We start from the raw sequence: 19,827 nt of genomic DNA, 5'->3' as shown, positions 1-19,827 counted from the left end.
GTACTGGAGTGTACGTGTATATATGCGGATATGATGCGGATGTATGATATGATGGGAGCTGTATGGAGTATTGGAATATGATGGACTGTATGGGGATGTGAATGAGTATATGGATGTATGATATATGATGGTATGGATATAGTGAGATGTATCGGGCATATGATGGATGTGATGGATGTATGGATGTGGCATGTTATGTATGATATAGGGATGATGGATATGATGGTATATGGATGTATGTGATGTAGTGCGTATATGGGACTCTGCATACTGGATGTACAATTGGATATATGGATAATATGGATATATGGATATATGGATGGTATGGATGTATGGATGTATGGATATATGGGGACTATATTGGGATTATGGATGTATGGACTGTATGGCATGTATGGGGGGGTATTGGGATGTATGGGATGTAATGGATATATGGATGTTATGATATATGGAATATATGGATGTATGGGATGTATGGATATATGGATGTATGGAATTGTATGGCTGTATGGATGTATGGATATGATGATGTATGGTATATGATGAGGTTATATGTGATGTATGGGAATGATGGATGTATGGATGTGATGGATGTGATGGATATATGGATGCTATGTATATAGATAGTATGGATGTCATGGATGTATGGATGTATGGGAGCCTGTAGTGGATATAATGGATGATCAGTGGATGATATGGAAATCTATGGATGTATGGAATATATGGATGTATGTATATATGATATATGGAATGTATGGATGTAGGATGGTATGGATGTATGGATTAGTATGGGATATATGGAATATGGATGTATGTATATTATGGTATATGGGATGTTAATGATGTATGGATGTATGGATTATATGGACTATTGGATATATGGGATATATGGACCGTGTATGGGATATATGATATATGGATGTCCCTCCTGCCGATGTATGAGTATGGATATAGGATGTATGTATATTATGGATATATGGATGTATGGATGTATGGGCATGTATGGGATGTATGGATATATGGATGTATGGATATTATTGGTATATGGATTATATGGATGTAGTGGAATATATTGGATGTTAATGGATGTATGGATATTGGATGTATGGATATATGGATATGTTCATGTGGATGTATGTGGAGTATGGATATATGGATGTGATGGAACTAGTGGATGATATGGATGTATGGGATGTATGTATAAGCAGTGGAGCAGCAATTAACTGGTTTGCTCTCGGATGAACCTGATGGGACTTATATGATTCTGTTATATCAAGGATATATCTGGTTGGTGATGGCCACTTTTGTATGTCTCTATTGGATAGAAAAGCTATGGCTATATGCATGTATGATGTAGTCGATAATGTGTGGGTGTATGGGTGTATGTGATATATGTATGTATGATGTGTGTGATGTGTGTATGTGATATGTGGATGTGTTGGTTGTATTGTGCACGTGTATGGATGTATGTAGCTATCATCGATGTATGGCTGCTACATGGAGTGTCTGGATGGTATGTGTGTTGTTATGGGTATGGATGTGTGTATGTATGTGTATGTAGTGTGTTATATGGAGTATATGTTGCATGTATGGATGTATGTTGAATCTATGTGATGTATGGATGTATGTGATATATGTGATGTATGATATATGCATGATATATGGATGTATGTATGATGTGTGTATGTGATGTATGTGAGTATATGATGGCATGGATGTATGGTGTGTGTGTGGTATATGGGTGGATGTATGCATGGTATGTGTATGGATGTGATGGTATATGGTGTATGTTGTTGTGTGATGGTGTGTGAGTATAGTGTTGGTTGTATGTGTATATGTATGTATGGATGTATGCATGGTGGTAGTGCGGTCGCTCGGCGCCGTGTGGGGCCATCACCTGCCAGAAACAGACTGATTTAAAACTTATTTTGGTGGAGATTGTATTTCTAATATGGAGTCTATTATAGTCATGATAACGTAGATGATCCACGCGTCTCACTGATAGGATAATATAATGAGTGAATTGATCACATCTTTTACTTAAATATGTGTTTTTTGCGGGGCCATAAAATAAAAATTACAACCGCGATTGCTGACGCGCTTATGAATGCAGATGGAATGAAGGTTAGTTATGATGTAGTTAAAACCGGGATGATGGGTTTATGTAGTCATTCATTTGAGTGTTTTGACCCGCGAACACCTGTATGAACGGGTACAGCTTTCGACACAACACAAGGCCGTTAAAAATTCAAACTTTTTTCAACCTTTTTTTACCTCTTTTAAATGTTCTCTTATCCATGTGTTACACCCCCTCTAGTGCGTCACGGGGGGTTGGCATTCATTACATTCTGGAGTCTGTGTGTCGCTGACCGTGGTCCTGAATTCTTTAAGCATATCTGTTAAAAAACACTTTGATATTTGTTGAGTTAAATGTCAGTACCCATTTACAAAAAAACAGAATAAAGAACAAATAATTTTTCCGTTTTCATGGTTTGGGGTTAGCATATTGCAATGAAAGGATATCTTTAAATCTACTGAACCACAATGATAACAAAAAAAAAAGGTATTTATATAAGTAACAGTTCAGACAAGGTCCTTTTCGGTGTTTTAACATGACATAAAAACAAAATGTGGTTTTGATGTTATTTATTTAAAATACAAAGCAAAAATGTTGTTTACATAAATGCAATTCACAAAGGTAAAACACACTTTAATAATCCCTAAAACCAGGCCCCCCTAGGTTGTGTTAAACTACAAATAATTAATCTCCAGGCAAAATATGTAGATGAAATCCATGGTAACTCTGTCCATACTGTGCGATCAGGCATTTAGCTTTTTTGATATTAGATTAAAATAGATTTAGACTTATTTTGCTTTTGGCCAGTTCAGTACATATTGGGACTTCTTTTCATGTCAAAAATGCCCTAATATGCTTGCCGTGTAATCTTGTAGCTGTTTAAATACAAACAGGTATTAGTCTAAACTTCCTAAAAAGGTCTTACCATTTAAAAAAACATTTGCAAGTTTAAACCGGCTAGAAATCCTGCAGAGTTTTGTGCATTCACGAAGCCAGAGCATTACACACCGCTGACCGTGTTGCCATGAGAACCAGGATGAGCAGACACGTTGTCAGCTCCTGTAAGTGTAATTCTGTGTGTGTGTGTGTGTGTGTGTTGTGTGTGTGTGTGTGTGTGGTGGTGTGTGTGTGTTGTGTGTGTGTGTGTGTTAGCCATGTGTCGTGGGACTTGGAGGACCGCCAAGAAGTGAGAGGCGATGTTGAAAAAGTGTCTTATAAGCTGATGTTTGCTGTGTTAGTAGTTGTTTGAAAATCTCCCTGGTCCCCGGCTTGAGCTTCAATCTCAGGATCCATGTATTTGTGATCCTCTCCAGAATGGAAGTAGTCATCACATACAGAGCATCAACTAGTTCCTGAACAGTGTCCTTCACATGCTGATATCCAAGAGAGGGAGTTACACAGTCACAAGATGGAGGAATAGAAAGCAGTATTCAATGTTTACTTCAGATTAGCTCCACGTCAGAAATGAGCATGCTTGTCATATGTCTCTCTCCATAGAGGCTGAATCATCATGTTAATCACATAGCTATCATATGCCTCAAACAGTCCTGATGCTCTTCTAGGTAATCACACATCCTGTCATGTTCACAGCTACAGTTGGGATACCTTTGTTAGCATGTTACTCTCATATTGGAAGAGGACATTCAGGATTTTCACAACACTTTACCATGTTGTGTGAGACTGGCTGTCAAGGAACTTGTTTTAATAAATGTCCAAAAGAAAAACATGAAGTGCTAGATACTAAGCTGTGACCAGCATGTGACAATAAACTGATGGATGTCTCTCTCCCCTGTGTGTGTGCAGGGAAGAGGATGATGAGAAACTTACGCTGCAGCTGGACGAGATGAAGGAAAGGATCGCCAGCGACCAGGAGAGAGCCGCCACGCTCAAAAGGAAGGTTCAGCTCCACGACTCGTTAAAGACAGAGGACCACGTAAGGAAGCCCAGTGTACTGTACGTTAGATGCAGCAGAGTAGAACACTTTCATTTGATTTAATCTACAATTTAAAAAGGAAAACAAAAAAGCAAGAAATCCTCTAAAGTGGTATCCTATCTCACTGTAGCACACATTCCAGCAGACTCAGGGACAGTTTCAGCCCACAGGCCATGAGACTGCTACCACTCCATACCATCAATCTGTGTGCATCTGAAATATTGATCTATTATTACAATAAACAGTATTTTTTATTTCACTGTACAGAATGTAATATTACATTCTATCTTGTTTTGTTTTATGTTGCATTGTTCGAGGAGCCTGTGACTTTAAGGTCGCCTATTATTCAAAATCCACTTGTTCATGTCTTTTATACATACACACATGTCCCCTCTGTGTTAAGAGACTCAGAACGTTTCAGGAACAAAGATTCGCTCTCTTTCTGTCCTGATCCATCCATATGAAAATGTAAAAATATAAAAAAAGACAGAGGGGTGTGGCCTGCAGCATCTCATTCAGATATTTTATATGTGTTTCTGTCTGTTCCCTACCTACAGGATACGATGTCGGATGCTCTGGGTGTGAAGATAAGTGAAGTGCATCGCTGCTGCGTGGACTCCCGTCTGACCTACCTCAGCACCTTGGAGAAGCTGTCCAGTGTTGAATACCGTATATCTTTACTGTTCCAGCTCTTGGAGAGCATCCCTAAAGAGAACCTGGAGACACTGAGGCTGATCAAGGACAGCGAGAGGAGGAGCAGGTCTGTGTTTATGAGCCTGGAGTTAAAGGTGGATCCCAGTGGTGTTTAGATCAATATATTGTGGATCACAGTATTTATGCTTTGAGGGGTCAGATCATATATTTCACCCAACATGTACATAATCCTTTGTTTCCTTTTCTGAGTTTTCACATATGTTATAAATGGAAATGATATGACATTAAACCTTTTCAAATGGTGTGTTTTTATTCACTGCAGTTGATATGATTAGTGTGGTTGCCAGCAATGTGAACCTGGACATTTCTGACATTGTCAGGATCAAAAATAGCAGTTTTAACCAGAAGGTGGCAATATGTGTACTCTCTGTGACAGGCTGGTTATTATCCATACTGCAGACAATTTATCTTCAAAATATGCAATCTGTCCTATCCAAATGATCCAGAGTCCCCTAAATCTTCTAAACCCACCCAAAATGAATCAAATCAGCCCACAGAGAGAACAAAGATTGGCATTTTATGGTTAAAACTGCAATTTTTGATCCTGAAAATGTCAGAAATGGACTCCTCAATAACCCCCAATACCACTCAGAAATTGTCCAAATCTGCCCATTTTTTAACTAGTGTCTGTACTAAAGTTAGCATCCGGCAGTTTGGATGTGCTGGGGACCCGTACTATACATTTCTAACAGAAAACGTTGTGGTACTCAATAAGGTTCACAATAGGACTCTATGATGTTGCAACTAGACTAATAAAAGAAAGTGCAGAAAAAAATGGGAAGACTTTGCAAATGAGCTTTTTTCAGTGTCATATGTTGCAGGCCAGTCACAAGTAAATGGTTTATTAACAATGTGTAGAGAGGTGCGGTTGTGTGATGAGCTCTGTTAGGTTAAACCTTGTTCTCTTGTACTGCATCATGTTCCAGGCTGCGTGAGGAGCAGCTGAAACTGGAGAGGGAGAAGCACTTAGAAATGCTGAAGAAGTGCAAGCAAAGGTCAATGGATGAGAGCAAGAAAAAAGTGAGTCTTCTCTCCAACAGGAATAATGCCATATTGGAAACATTATACCACACATTTTAATTTAATGAAATTAATCAGGATCATCCTCCACTATATAATAATAATAAAATGTATTTCTATAGTCAGGGGGGCACATAACTTTTGGAGTGAGTTACTCAGATGAGTACCAGGAGACAGCGTTTGGTACTCACCCCAAACGAAGCGTGGTCCTCCTCAGTGTCTCCTTCACTGTCCTCTATTCACACTTCTTGCATGCTAGATGATGAAGATGATGAAGATGCACCTCCCTGTCTCTTTTTAAGCCTCCAATTTGCTTTCTCCAAAACTTGTTGCCAAAACTGTGAAGTCCTTGCATTTCCTGAGGCCAAGTTGAAGGATCAAATACTAAGAAATGATCACATGACTTGAAGTTATATCTGATTTCAGATGTGGGAAGCTGCTAAGTAAACTTATTCAAGTACTGTACTTAAGTACAATTTTGAGATATTTGAGATATACTTTACTTGACTTTGATCTAATTTGTAAGCCTCTTAGCTCCGGAATCCGGTTCACTTCCAGCTCCAAAAAATTCTAGAGGCAAGAGCTTCAGAGCTAAGAGGTGGCGTCGCTTACGTCTCTCTTACCTCGTTCACACCAACGCAACTCCGGTTCAAGCTCCGTGCTAGAGCTTTTCAGGTTCAGAACCGGTTCTTCGGTTTAGCTCCGGCTTCTTTTCTACACAGCCTAGATTCTGACTGGTGCTGCGTCATTGCGTCATCGTTTGCGTCATGACGTAACCGTTTGCGTGCCTGCTTCATAAAGCCAAAGCGTGCGGAAACCCCTCACAGCTCACAGAACAACAACAATGGCCGATTGTGCTCCAGCTTCCTCTGTACCTCTTCGGAAGNATAGATGATGATGAAGATGCACCTCCCTGTATCTTTTTAAGACTCCGATTTGCTTTCTCCAAAACTTGTCCTTGCATTTCCTGAGGCCAAGTGGAAGGATCAAATACTAAGAAATGATCACATGACTTGAAGTTATATCTGATTTCAGATGTGGGAAGCTGCTAAGTAAACTTATTCAAGTACTGTACTTAAGTACAATTTTGAGATATTTGTACTTTACTTGACTTTGATCTAATGTGTAAAATTAGCTGCACCTTTACCAGCTTTGATAACACTTTAATAATCAATCATTACAAAACATATCAGATATATTATTCTGAAATGGACCAATCTGCACAATGTCAGTCACAGAAAGTCCGAAGATCTTTTGCAGGGAGCGAAACAACAACGTAGCTGCTTAATGTATTTGGGTTTTTTGACATGTCTCGTAGTTTACTCCATTGAGTGTTGACAAGAAACACGTGTAGACGAAATATGTGTTTTGTTTTGATGTTTTGAGGTACGCAAAGGCGCGTAGTGACACAAGTGACGTTACGCAATTCAGATTTTTGCCGCGCATGCGTACCAGTTATGTGCACCCCTGGCTATAAACTACAATACTGTTGCATTTCTTCACCACAACACCGCTAAGCTAAAGACTGCTTTTGTTACTTTTTTTTTTACGGTGAGCGATCTACCCGCACCACGCTCGTGATCGACAGGTTGTTGTCCACTGATTTAGACAGGTGTTAGCAACCGTGGTTTTCATGACACATTTTTTTGGACATTCATCAGTGGAGTGTAGTGTTGTCACGATACCAGCATTTTGGTTTCGATACCAAGTCAAGAATTGCGATTCCGATTATTTTTAGATACTTTTCTTAAAAAAAGGGAAACAGTCTTAAATGTAATTATTGTGCTTTATTTCACACCAGAACCATAACACACACTTTTAAACAATGAGAACAATNTTATAACAAATTTTTGAAAAACCCCAAATTAGACAACGTTAGTTGGAAGTCAGGACTAGTTTTATGGTTTACAATTTAATACAAGTCCTAAAAATTCGGGAACTTGATGCGCTCAAACTTTTTGTACTAAACGTAAAAGGATACTTTTTGTTACGCCGTTTTTCCGTCAATAAAAGGTATATTATTTACAACCCCCCCCCCCCAGTCGAAAAAAAAAAAAAAAAGAAATTAGTGTCAGAACCTATTACAGGTTTCTAATCGTTGTTGTAAATAAAACCACCTAATTAATCAAAACGTTGGTCTTAGTCTAATTTGTTTTTTGGAGTCGTAATCCGGTGAGCACAGGCTAGGTGCAGGGTAAATTATTGCGTGTAGAAAACTACGAAGGCGGTATTGGCCATTATTTTAGTACGTAAAACTATTACAGTCCCAAATATAACCTCCTTTTTATTAAGTTACACAGCGAAAAATAAGATATAGTGGCGGTCTACACTGTAAAATGGTAACTTAATGTACCCGAACATTAAAGAACCAACGGAAACCGGGACAAATATTACCCCGGGACTGTCGCTCGTATACCTCTATGTACATTACTTTGATTATACCTACATTCACACAACCAATACCTACACCTTCTCACCATAGTCGACTCTTTACACACACAACACACACACACAGACCTACATGTCACACACACCATCGTCTCTCGTTGTTATATGTCATCTAAACCAAATCGTCCGTTCAGCCGTCAAAAAGGCGGGAGTATAGAAAGAAAGAAAGAGGAGAAAAAGAGAGTGAGGGGAGTAAAGGGTTTTGAGGATGTGTGAGCATGTATAATTTGGAGGGAATATGCGAACACACACACTCACTAACACACACTCTTACTCTGTCCTCATTCACAACCCGAGACGTACGGCAAAACAAAAAAGTTAAAACACGACAAAAGTACCACACGAAACTCCATTGTGGTCTTACATACCTAGGAACTCGGGTCGAAGTGGGGAGCTCAAAACCTACAAAACTTAACAACCTTCGAAGTTTCAGGAAACTATTACAGAGAAATCCGTTTGGGTCTGTATCGTGAGCTAGTTCGTATGGTGAGGAACTTCATTTATTTTTGTGGACCCGACGTTTTTCGGTTTCGGGAAGTTTATACACATAAGGAACGAGCTTACCAGTAAAGTGAAGCGACACTATCGCGTTTTCCCCGTCATTCTTACTTCTTCCTCGAAGAGACACCCTGTTCTCCAGAGGGTATCTCGGGCCGCATTGAAGGTCGACCGTCCTGACGGTATCGAGACTTTCGTCTTGTGGGACTCTTCCTCTATAGACACAGCCTAGGCTTGACACGAACTTTCCTCAGTCCGTGTTATCCTTTTTTTATTTTTTGTGAAAAAACGGTTTGTCCAAAGTAAATACGCCTTACCCCCGGGGTCTCTTCTTCTTGTTAAGGACCCGGCTTTAGGGTCGCAACTGTCGTCTCCCTTAGTTGACTCCTAGGAGGGAAACGACCCTCCAACTGTCTCGACGACTCCTCCCGACGACTCCTTGTTGCTGTTACCATCTACTCCAACTCTACATAATTCCTCGATGGGTTTTGGAAATCTACCTTTTTCCGGACTACCAGTTATTTCACCGACTCACTGTAGGCGGAGGTGGAGTTACGTCCGTGGTGTTTCCCTACTATCGTGGTCTCTAAGCGGGGTTTCACTTTTCATTTTGTTCTTATAAACAACAACACGGCGGGTGCACTTCCCGGTACGAATCTCTTTACTAGTCTACAAACACACCCTCGAGACTAGCAAGAATGGCAGTACTGGAGAGGCGGACTTTTCACCTCTCCTGTGTCTCTGGGGTAGGGGCGCATTCCAGGACCCGCGATGTAACGTAGACGTTGATAGGATCCAGGTTACAAACGAGTTTCGTAACACCGTAGTTGTAGCGCCCGAGGTCAAACCGTTTGCTTGCGGGGGGTACGTCACACCAGTACAGGGCTCGTTATGACGACTACTAGAGTTCCCATTTCTTTTTTACGTTTCTTCCTAAGCGTCGCAGTACTTAAGAATAAAACGTTGTCGAGCATTACCCGTATTGTTGCGCACCCGGGGACTTTGCGCCCGTTTCCGGACGACCGTCCGTCCTTACATCTCCGCGCCGCAGGAGCACTCTCCCTTTGCGTCTAAACTGTTTACAAAAACTACAGGTGGGTTACTACCTTGCTTAACGGAGCGCCTATCTATCACGTCTCCGGTACATCGCGTCGATGCCCATACCTAGGAGACACAGCGAGACGGTCGAAAGTCCCCTTCCAGCTCGCTTTCTTTCCTAGTTCTGGAGCGTGTAGTCTAAGAGCTAAAGTCATTTTAGAGCAGTTTTTGGAAGTGGACATTTTTGTCCCGAATGACTAATATGTAACTTTTTTGTTCAGTCTGATTTTGTGCAAAAACTAATAATGCAAAAAAATCAATTTTGCTGCTAATCTTTGACATATCCAAGACTGTTATAAAAAAAAAAAAGAGCCAGTAACCAGATATGTATTTTTTGGAAAATAACTAATTTTCTCTGTTTTCATCATTAAAAAAAACAGCGGTTTCATGTTTTCAAAATGACATTTAAAGGGTTAAAATCCTGAAAATGATTACACTTTTGGTATTTTCTATTAGGGCGGAAGTTGCTTTAAATATTGAACCCAAAAAAGTTGTGAAAAAAACCTTTTAATATGTTTTTATCAGTCTTTTGCAGTGGACATTTTTGTCTCGAATGACTAATTTGCGTACTCCAATCGAATGATACCGGAGGGTTAATCTTTTTTTTTTAATGACCATTTTTCCTCCTGGTCTCTTGCGCCCCTCCTGTCATGCCTCTGCGCCCCCCAGGGGGGGCGCGCCCCCCACTTTGAGAACCACTTGGTTAGATTGACCGTTGCCAAGCTATACCATAACAATTATAATACATATAATAATTTTGAATTAATATTTTCCTATTTAACCATATATTCTAGTTTCAGATCTTCAGTAGTGCGTAAATACATGATATTGACTTTTTTTAGGGACGATTATTATTTTGTAAAGTCTGTCAATGACCTAACTGACATTGAAATGCTGTTCATCTTGATACATTGGTGGATTTGGGGTCAGTGTGCAAGCGCTACGTCTTTTAATTGAGGCTGTTTTCCAATAACCTTTCATCTACAAGTGATGTGTTGATAATTATGCTCCTACTGAACTAACATCTCCCTGTTCAAATTACTAGTAGAAAAAGTCCGAAGAGGCCTCCACCCAAGGCTCGCCGCCCCCCACCGGCCAAGAAATCTCGGAGCCCCAGCCTGTCAAAAGCTAAGGGCAGGGGACGGACCCTTGCCAAGAAGTCTCCGGCCAAGAAAGCGGTGTCTTCAGCCAAGAGACGAGGGAATAAACCAGCACCCCCTAAGAAGGAAACCCAGACGCCAGTTAAAGCCACGCCCGTCAAGAGAGGAGCTCCTGCAACAAAGCCCAAAACACCAGCGGTTAAAAAGTTGGCCAAGCGGGGGGCCAAACGACCCGCTTCCAGAGATTCGTCCCCTGAGGAGGCGGTAGTCACGAAGGAGACAACAAGGTCCAGACGATCTAAGCCTGAAGAGTCTTCTCCTAAGGAGCCGGCGGTTAAAAAGCCGGCAAACAAAAGGCAGCCTGAGCCTGAACCTACAAAAGGGCCCGCAGCGAAAAAGGGGGTGAAGGGCGGTAAGCCGACCACTCGTAAGTCCAAGAGAGGGAAAAACTGAGCCGGCGCCGCCTTCCACGAACTGAGCTGCTCTGAATATGCAGCCGCTTCGTTTCAGTGCTCTCTCTTTTGACCATGTTCTCCCCTTTTTAACAGGGCAGTAGTTTTTTTTTTTTATTTCTATTGTAGAATAAGAACGTTATCCTACCAAGTTTACTGTACGTTGAGTTTCCTAAATTTCATTTTTTAATCACCATGTGTAGAGAAAGCTCAGTAAGTGTTGCTGTTAAAACAGATCAGCTGCCAGATCGGGAAACATAGCGAGGTCCAATAATCTGTAACTAGAGCCATTTAGTAACTATCATTTTTATATCTGTTCCTCATGTATTCATTAGCCGTTGGCAGTACGAGTTCCTATCAAATGAAGTGAGATATTAGTGTTTTGGATGGTTGCAAAAATTACATTTGAGGTTAAAATGTTGGTTCGAAACTGTTCCTAAAGACATTCATATTTTATAAAACACAGATTCTATGGTTGTATTCCTGTGTACTGGGAGTAAATGACAATATTTTTTGTCCGTGCAGTACTACATTAGATTTAAAATTGTATCGACATTTGTTCTTAAAATATTTTTTATTATTATGAATAATGATTTGATGTGTTATTTAACAAAAGATTGCCCCAACAAAAGATTAGGCTTGCAGGTGACATGTTAAAATACAGATGATAAAACACTAAGTTAGTTTTCATTTCATACACATAGGAGAAAATGTCTTTTTTGATGTGTGTGTAAACGAGCATATACATGAATTGATTTAATTGCTTCACAGCTGTAATTCAGTATCCAACTGTAAGAAATGTGTCTTGTGAGTACGAACAAGGAGGACAATAGCTCATACATACCCTGCATGCATGTATTCCTTGTGTTGTTAAGCTTTTTTTCCAAGTCATTAATAAAATGGCTATATTTGTAAAATCTTGCTGTTATTTATTTTTCCTTTATTTAGTTTGAGTGATTCATTATAAATACAATGCATAATTGTCCTGATTCAAAAACATTAAGTAGTATTAGGTATGAACGTATGCGTTTTATAATTTCTTCTGGACAAGATACCACAATATTTTATAGTGATGTGTAGGTCAGGTTTGCTATTTTTTTTCAAATGCATATGTAAAGATGTTCTTTCCCCATACAAATCAGAAGGGAAGGGTAAAGCATGTCTGCATGTAGGCTGTCAGAGAAATTCTTCTAAAATATAAAGAGCCGTTAGATCTCTCGCGAATTTTAGACTTGGTGGGATGAATCACATCTCTTCATAAAGAGAGAAGAAGCAAACTGTTGTTAAATGCTGGGCTCTCAAACGTGTTTTGTCTTATCAGTTAAACAATACTGGGTTGATGACCAGCAGAGTTCAATAAATCATTTACTTAGGCCATCCTGATTTCCATACAATTTAATACGGGGAATCATAACCTCAACGCATTGATTATCACATACAATCACATTGATATCTAAAATGTCTATTTCTGTTCAGTTACATATATTTGAAAGCAGTACAGAAAGCCTGGCGGCCTTATTGCATTATAATCCATTATATTGTACTATTAAATATATTATATTTGTTACCTGCTGCCTGATTATTTTCAAATAGACATTTTCACCATAAATTGAAAATTAATCAAAATGCAGGAAATTATTTGTCAAATGTCAAGTGCTTGTTTTGGGCCCAGGGCTACCTCAGGTGTCCAAACAATCTTTCTCACTAAACTTCTAAGAGAGTTTAATTTAAGCATTGAATATTTTACCAAAAAAGCAAGTTTATAGAAAATGATACTTGAACCATCATAGCGAAATGTTCTTGTCACAGAGGAACCTGACTTTCCCACCACAGGGCGCGTGACGTCATCGCGATACATTTCGCAATATGTAGGAATGTGAGGAGCTGAGGGGGAAAAAGTGGATTTATAGAAAAGAGCAGCAGGGAGAGGGAGGGGTGATCAACGAGTTATCTTACCGCTGAATATCATATCTCAGGGGCCGACGTGTTCACGTACCCCCTCTCCTTACTCCCCGGTTCCCTCCCCTCGAGCCCCGCCTCGGGCAGCAGCTCAGCAGGTAAAGGTGCAGGACGTCGGTGTCACGCGCCGTGTGAAGACCTATGGTGAAGACTCACTGAAGGAGACAGGAGACGCAGGCTTCGCGAGGAACGGGCTGAGGTCTAACAACTCCAAAAGTAAGTTTATGTGATTTCAAAGCTTTTGTTTCAACAGGTCGAGGCGCTCCGGTGCACTGTCCGCCTACACTGGGCGGAAACGCAGAACAAATTGAAGCCGAATGACACCTAACTTTGTCATTTTTGATTTATTGTACTGTTCGGGATGAATACAAGTGAAACAGTAAAACAACGTTCCCACTTGTTGGCAGCGACTTTGACTCGGTTACGTTGCTCGGACATTGGATAAAAGACTAACAAGCCCGTTTTTAAAACCACAGACCAATCCTAAATCACTACCTGTCTTCAAGTATTCTGATATTTCAAGATGGTCTTGTATTTGACAATACTCTGCCAAACGTTCACTTCATTACACCCTGTTTAAACCTCATGCAGCTGTACTATTGTAAATGTCTGACTAAGTGATCTGCTTGTTTGTTTGATAGCTTTTCAAATTAGCTTTATTCTAACTGAGCTTTGCTTTTAGGTCTAAAATATGTCTGCTTTTGCAGAGATAAACAGAAGCATGGGTGAGGCACCGGTGGGAGAAGATGGTACAGTCACTCGATCAGCAGAGGTAACTAGAACAAGTATTTCATGTTTGTGTCTTTTTGTGTGTTTGTGTTTCGCTTTAATGTTTTTCTTTGCTGTGAAGTATGTGGGTTCATTTCCTGTGGATGACTGCTGCTTGGATGACCAGATAGAGCAGCTGCATACTCAGCTGAAGTCCCTCATAGTAAGCCCTGGGCCTTAGATTATCCCCAAAAGTAGCAAGTTGTGCCTGTTTTTGGAAAAAACAATATTGGATATGTTTGTTTTCTTCAGACATGCAAAAGAAGGAGGCCTGTATCCCTAAAATTCTCCATCAAAGGTGTGAAGATGTACAATGAGGATGAAACGGCAAGTATTGAAACGTTAGGCATGCTACATTCATGGACATCTTGATCTAATGAGTTTGTTTTAACTCTGGAACATTAAAGATGAAGTTGTTTTTCTCGTGTCACTGTATGCAGAAACTCCTGATGGCTCACGCTCTGCGGCGAGTCTCTCTGTCCACCGCCTGGCCCTCCGAGGCCCAGTTTGCCTTCGTCTCCCACAACCCAGGCAGCACTGATGCCCAGCTCTACTGCCATGTCTTCCAAGCAAGGCATTCAAGAGCGGTGAGAAACTTTGGGTATAATATTGATAGGAGAAATAGTTAAGTTATGTGTCTTACACAAGAACAATTTAGGGCAGATGTGGAACTATGAATATCTAGGATTTTGACATAATGGCCCTATAAAAAAAGTATATATGGGAAGCATCAAAGGAAGAATATGTGCTGTATTTTAAAGAAACCTGTTTATTTGACAAATATATTTTAATGGAATTGTTTTTCCAGCAAAAGATATATAGAAATGTACGCCACCTTCAAAAAATAAATAATAATAATAATTGTGCAGTAACAGTAAACACATTTAAAAGATATCCTACACAAAAGAATATAAATAGTGGTAGTAAATAATTTTCATACACGGGAACTGTTTGTTGGTATATATGGTGGAGCTTAATTTTTGAAAATACTTCTAAATATCTGCCCCTAATTTAACCCTTCGGTGTAGTAAGTTGTCACAGCCCCTGACATTTTAACAATATGCTTAAGAAGATGGTGATTCAATTACACAACAGCACACCTGAAATTGTGCTGCCAATAATATTCAAGTAAAACCAGGTTTCACTTTGACCTAAATTCCCCAGCACACCCACACAGACTTATGTAGCAATATGAATGATATCAGGTTGTCCCATTGACTGAGCAGAACAAAGACAGACCCACGCAGTATTTATTTTGCTTCTGTGGGCCTGTAGAGACTATAATTCTGCTATCAAAATATCTTATAATTAACACAAAAGAAACCCTCACAAGATCACTCACCTTTGGTCTACCAAACTTTTATCAAAACATTTCTGACCTTAAATAAACCATGTTAACTTAATAAACCTTTGCTTAAAACCAACCTTGTTGTTTGGCCACATTTATCGTCAGTCAGGCGTTTTAGAGTTTTTGGTGATATTTCTTCCAAAGAGAGAAAACGTTTTTTGTTAGTGTTGCTCTTAACTGAGAAATGTTAAATAGGAATTTGGTTGATCAAAAAACACAAAAATTGACGATACAATTTAAGTAGAACTGTTGTGTTTTCTGTGTCCATGTTCTCCTCTAGGCACAGTTCCTGAACATGCTGCTTTGCCGCTGTTTCCAGCTGTCTTACTTGGAAAAGCACCCAGAGGAGGCTCAGGGAGACTCTGTGGGCTCGGCGCCGCGTCGCAACCCCTCCCTGCTCAACCACGGCTTCCCTCTCAGCGTCAGTGCCCTGGTGTCCTTCAGAAGAGCTCCTTTTCAGGGCTTGCTGCCGGGATCTAAGGTTTGGACTTGAACGTCTTCTTATTTTCACCTATACAAGATAATATTATTCCTTTTACCCCATTATTTCCTTTCATTGCATCTATAGAACAATCAAAAGTCTTCCGATGACCTGAACAGCAGCCAAGATGAAGTCTTCCCCACTTCCTCCCCCTCCCTGGTGCGCAAGAAGGCCATCCGCAACAAGGTGCTGAAATCTGGGGCCTACCGCTCTTTCACTTTCACACCGCTCAAACAGCGCAACGTTCAGGAGCGACTGAGTGCCTCACAAGGTGGGCTAAGTGTTCACAAAGCGCTTTCAAGAGTCAAAGAGTTGTGGAGGTAAAGGAAGCCCCTCAATGTTTAGGTGAAGGGCAGCCACTCACTGTCTGTCGTGGTGTCAGCAGGTAGACATTTAGACACGTGATAAGATGGTGGTTCTGGTCTCACGTGACTCACAACAGATGTAAATGTTCTTAAAACTTCTCAGTTAGATTGAACTAGTAGCTTTAATGTGTTAAAATTCTCTTTTGAATGTTTTCTTTCATCACCAACTGCTTTGTTTATCTAAATCTTGTTTTAGGGTCCTGACACACAAAGCCGATTATTGATCGACGGTCATTGCCGTTGGTTAGCATCTTTTGGTGTACTATTTGCGTTGTGTCCTGCACAGTTGGTACTATTTTTGGCCACTTCCTTTTTAAAATGTTAAATCAGTTGATTGGCTGTTGAGCTTAAGCAAATATGTACAAGAAGAGAAACTGACGTAAGGAAAACAAACAATTGAAGTCAAAAGTGTACACACGGTATCTTTTTGAATTTGTTCAAATTTGTTCAATATTGCCACCTGGAATGAAGCTATAGGTAGGGAGTAAGAGTGGTGCAAAAATGTTTGGCAAACGCTGGTGGTTTTAATGTGTGTATGCTAAGCCTTTATACCCCTACGTTTTACGGTTCTTTTTATAATAACCGTTGCATGCTGCTTATGGAGAGTCATGTCCTGGCTCACTTGTACGTGCTAATTGGCTGTTAGCTGTACTCTCTGCAGTGTATTAAAGGGTGACTTTTTGGCCGAGTCGAACAGTCTTCTGGTTTCCTTTGGTGTGTCGGGGCCTTCTAAACCAAACATTCACTGAGGTTGGGATTTATTGAATGGTTCCACACGCAAACACGGCTGGTGAAATATTTCTGCTTTTTGACCTCTTAGCTTTTAATCATCTCAAAATTCACACTGATTTTTCTTTTAAATGTGAATCAGGAAAGGAGCAAGACAAAGTACCGGTGAGGAGATCACGGGCTCCGAGCTTGGCCGAAACAGAAGAAGCACTGGCTCAAGCGGTGTGGTGTTGGGCTGGTATCGCAACGTAAGAGACCTTCATGCATTTGAAATAGATGCGTCTTCTTGCCCACTATATGTCTGTGTTTCTCTAAATGTGTATTTTTCTTTTTTTCAGTGACAGCAGCTTTTCCCTGCTTGCAGACGACGTTCTCGGGTCATACCTCCTGTGCCCACATCCTAAAAACCCCAAATGTGGCTCTCTCATCATCCGCTTTCCCTCTGGCCCGATCACCCACCTTATCGGAAACACTCACAAAGGGAAATTCCTGCTCGAGGTAAATGTTTTGCTAAGGTTAATTAGTACACAGAATTATTAGCAAACGGTGAGTCTGCCAGGTACATTTGTACTTAGTTTGTGCTGTAAACAAATGTATCGGATTCATTTGAGCTACCAAGGATATATTCACACACCAAACATGTCTTTTTTGACTATTTTTTAGATAATCATAAAGACGCTGAATTTTCATGATTGCATTGATTTATTAATCTAGATTCCTTATAGGAACATATTCCTCTGCAATTGAGGGTTTTACTAATAAACCAAGGGATATTTATTGGGTGTAAAAAGAGTGTTAAAGAGGCAAACACTGAGACAGACATATTATCTGTGAAAACTGAAACCAAGAATTGAGTCATGTTGGCATTTGATTATAAATGTCAAACTGATACTGTGTAACCCTAGCTGTTACTTCTGCTTTTACAGTAATCTTTATGTTTATCTCTCAGCAATGCAAGACTGAATTCAGTTCCATAGCAGAGCTGATCGAACACTACACAGAGTCTCGGGAAGAGCTGCCGTGTCTGCTGAGCTGTGCCCGGGTAAACCACTGTTACGAGTGGGAGGAGAGTTCCAGCTCTCAGCAGCCTCTAAACCCACGCAAGAGCATAAACAAAGCCAGAATTAAAAGTACCAACAGAAAGGACTTGGTTTAATCACTGGACACTGGAAACCTCAGAATGAGTGACAACTTTTTAGATTTTTGCTCATGTATCATCTTTTATCTTTAAATCATATTTGGTGTTTTTGGGAGGCTTCACAAAAGTGTTGGCGCTTAATGTGTATAGTATACTAGTCATTTTATAACGGGGTACTTATTTGTAAAGCTGCTTTTTTATGTCTTTCGATAGTCTTTTTAATAGCCCTGAAAGGCTAGAAGAGTTTATCTGTGTTTTTAAGACGTGAAACCTAACTAATTGATTGGGTCATACAGAATACTTTTATTTCTTGCAAGTTGCACAAATACATTTGATCAAATGTTATTATTCCTCCAATTTTAATCTTGCTTTCATGTTTCTCTTAATGTGTTTAGACGTTAGACCTGGGGAATATGTAAGCAGTAATCCTATGCACCACAATGTGTTATGGTGTAAAAGAATAGGACCATGATGATATTAAATATTTTCTATATCTCGACACCTTAGTGTATAGCTTTTTCCTGTATGATGGCCCCTAAGATGGGTCATGCTTCTGTGTTTTAAAGTTTGTTACTTCTAATTTAAACTGGTACTTTTTGCATGCAGTTTACCTAAATTAAGTCTTTATCATAAGATTGTCTGATATTTTGTTGTTATTCCTAAATGTTCCATTTCAATTTAGGTAATACATTGGATTATTCTGTACTATCTTTTACACATAGGGTAATTTTCATATTATTCACCCCTGTTTGAGATTAAACAACTGGGGTTCTCTGTTTTCAACCAATTTCCTGCAAAAGTGTTGATTTTTATTATTTATGACTGCATACCACAACATCACCTGTGGCTTTGGTATTGAGGCGGGTAATACTTTCTGCTTAGTATTATGAGACAGTGTATACTGTACAAAGTTTCTAAATCTTAGAGCAGAACTCTAAATTACATTGTTCAATTATCGTGATACACACTCAGTTTCTAAGGTTTACTTAGTTATTTTATAATCATCGATAAATAAATAAATCCTACATTTATTTAGGTTATGATCCGTTTATGTTATCTGTTTTATAGAAGTGAATTGACCTTAATGATTGCTCTGGTGCTTGGAGTTTGTGGTGATGTTGTATTGGTATTGCATTTACACAAGACCGGTGTTGCTCTTAAATCGTCCACCCAATAAATACCAATGAGAGTGGCTTAAAAACAGAAACACCATTCTGTATTATGTTATCATTTGAAAATGATATTCAACATCTCTCAACAAAGACTGCATCTTTTAACCTTTATGAATGCATGAGTTATTAACTTATTGTACCACATAGGTTTTTGGAAGGTGAAACGAAACCTATAATACTGGGTAGCCTATTTGTTGAACCCATTTTCTCCTATACTAAAAACATTTATTTGTAACTCCAAGCAATATTACTACAAAACAGGCAATGGCATGGACATAGTGTGCAAACTCTGCAATTTGGAAACAATAAGTAAGTGTAATTTCAGTGTAAGGGATTAAAAAATGCTGACTCAAATTTAGTTGGCTAACTTTAGCTAGTGGCAGTATGATGTAAGGTTAAATGCCGACACCACATATCTGTCAAGGGTCTGTAGTAGTCTTTTTTGTCCAAAAAATTAACTTATACCATAATTGCGTAGTGATATAAAAATATATAAAATGTATACATTCTTGCACTTACCATTAGCC

The 19,827-nt window shown here is 39.6% G+C and overlaps 2 protein-coding genes across 4 annotated transcripts; both read left to right on the top strand.

The window, feature by feature from the left end:
- Positions 1–1,482: 1,482 nt before the first annotated feature.
- hp1bp3 (heterochromatin protein 1, binding protein 3) lies at positions 1,483–12,257 on the top strand. Its single transcript, XM_010767295.1, has 4 exons — positions 1,483–1,513; positions 3,122–3,142; positions 6,321–6,325; positions 10,832–12,257. The coding sequence occupies exons 1-4, from the start codon at positions 1,483–1,485 to the stop codon at positions 11,339–11,341; spliced, it is 567 nt and encodes a 188-aa protein (XP_010765597.1). The 3' UTR covers positions 11,342–12,257.
- A 973-nt stretch (positions 12,258–13,230) lies between these two features.
- On the top strand, positions 13,231–19,062 carry sh2d5 (SH2 domain containing 5). Of its 3 annotated transcripts, none has more exons than XM_010767281.1 (10): positions 13,231–13,515; positions 13,982–14,071; positions 14,150–14,230; positions 14,320–14,394; positions 14,508–14,654; positions 15,696–15,896; positions 15,984–16,216; positions 17,133–17,238; positions 17,329–17,488; positions 17,940–19,062. In XM_010767281.1, exons 2-9 carry the CDS (start codon positions 13,991–13,993, stop codon positions 17,329–17,331), a joined length of 927 nt encoding a protein of 308 aa, XP_010765583.1. In that variant the 5' UTR covers positions 13,231–13,515; positions 13,982–13,990; the 3' UTR covers positions 17,332–17,488; positions 17,940–19,062. The 3 variants fall into 3 exon arrangements, with proteins under 3 accessions (XP_010765583.1, XP_010765582.1, XP_010765581.1); XM_010767280.1 differs by having other exon boundaries at positions 13,235–13,515; positions 14,007–14,071; positions 15,984–16,167; XM_010767279.1 differs by having other exon boundaries at positions 13,235–13,515; positions 15,984–16,167.
- The last annotated feature ends 765 nt before the right edge of the window (positions 19,063–19,827 follow it).

Source organism: Notothenia coriiceps, unplaced genomic scaffold (genome assembly GCF_000735185.1).
Source record: "Notothenia coriiceps isolate Sejong01 unplaced genomic scaffold, NC01 NC01_scaffold00004105, whole genome shotgun sequence".
Classification (NCBI taxonomy): domain Eukaryota; kingdom Metazoa; phylum Chordata; class Actinopteri; order Perciformes; family Nototheniidae; genus Notothenia; species Notothenia coriiceps.
Note: the sequence above shows the minus strand (reverse complement) of the source record. Positions and strands in the feature narration are given on the sequence as shown.

What these genes read in the sequence shown, in the direction of transcription:
- hp1bp3 (XM_010767295.1), top strand. Translation starts at nt 1,483, where the DNA reads ATGTATGGCTGCTACATGGAGTGTCTGGATG. An exon ending in CTACATGGAGTGTCTGGATG is followed by an intron (nt 1,514 to 3,121) that starts GTATGTGTGTTG and finishes CAGGATGAGCAG; the next exon opens with ACACGTTGTCAGCTCCTGTA.
- sh2d5 (XM_010767279.1), top strand. Translation starts at nt 13,991, where the DNA reads ATGTCTGCTTTTGCAGAGATAAACAGAAGCATGGGTGAGGCACCGGTG. An exon ending in GCTTGCTGCCGGGATCTAAG is followed by an intron (nt 15,897 to 15,983) that starts GTTTGGACTTGA and finishes TTGCATCTATAG; the next exon opens with AACAATCAAAAGTCTTCCGA. An exon ending in GCGACTGAGTGCCTCACAAG is followed by an intron (nt 16,168 to 17,132) that starts GTGGGCTAAGTG and finishes AATGTGAATCAG; the next exon opens with GAAAGGAGCAAGACAAAGTA.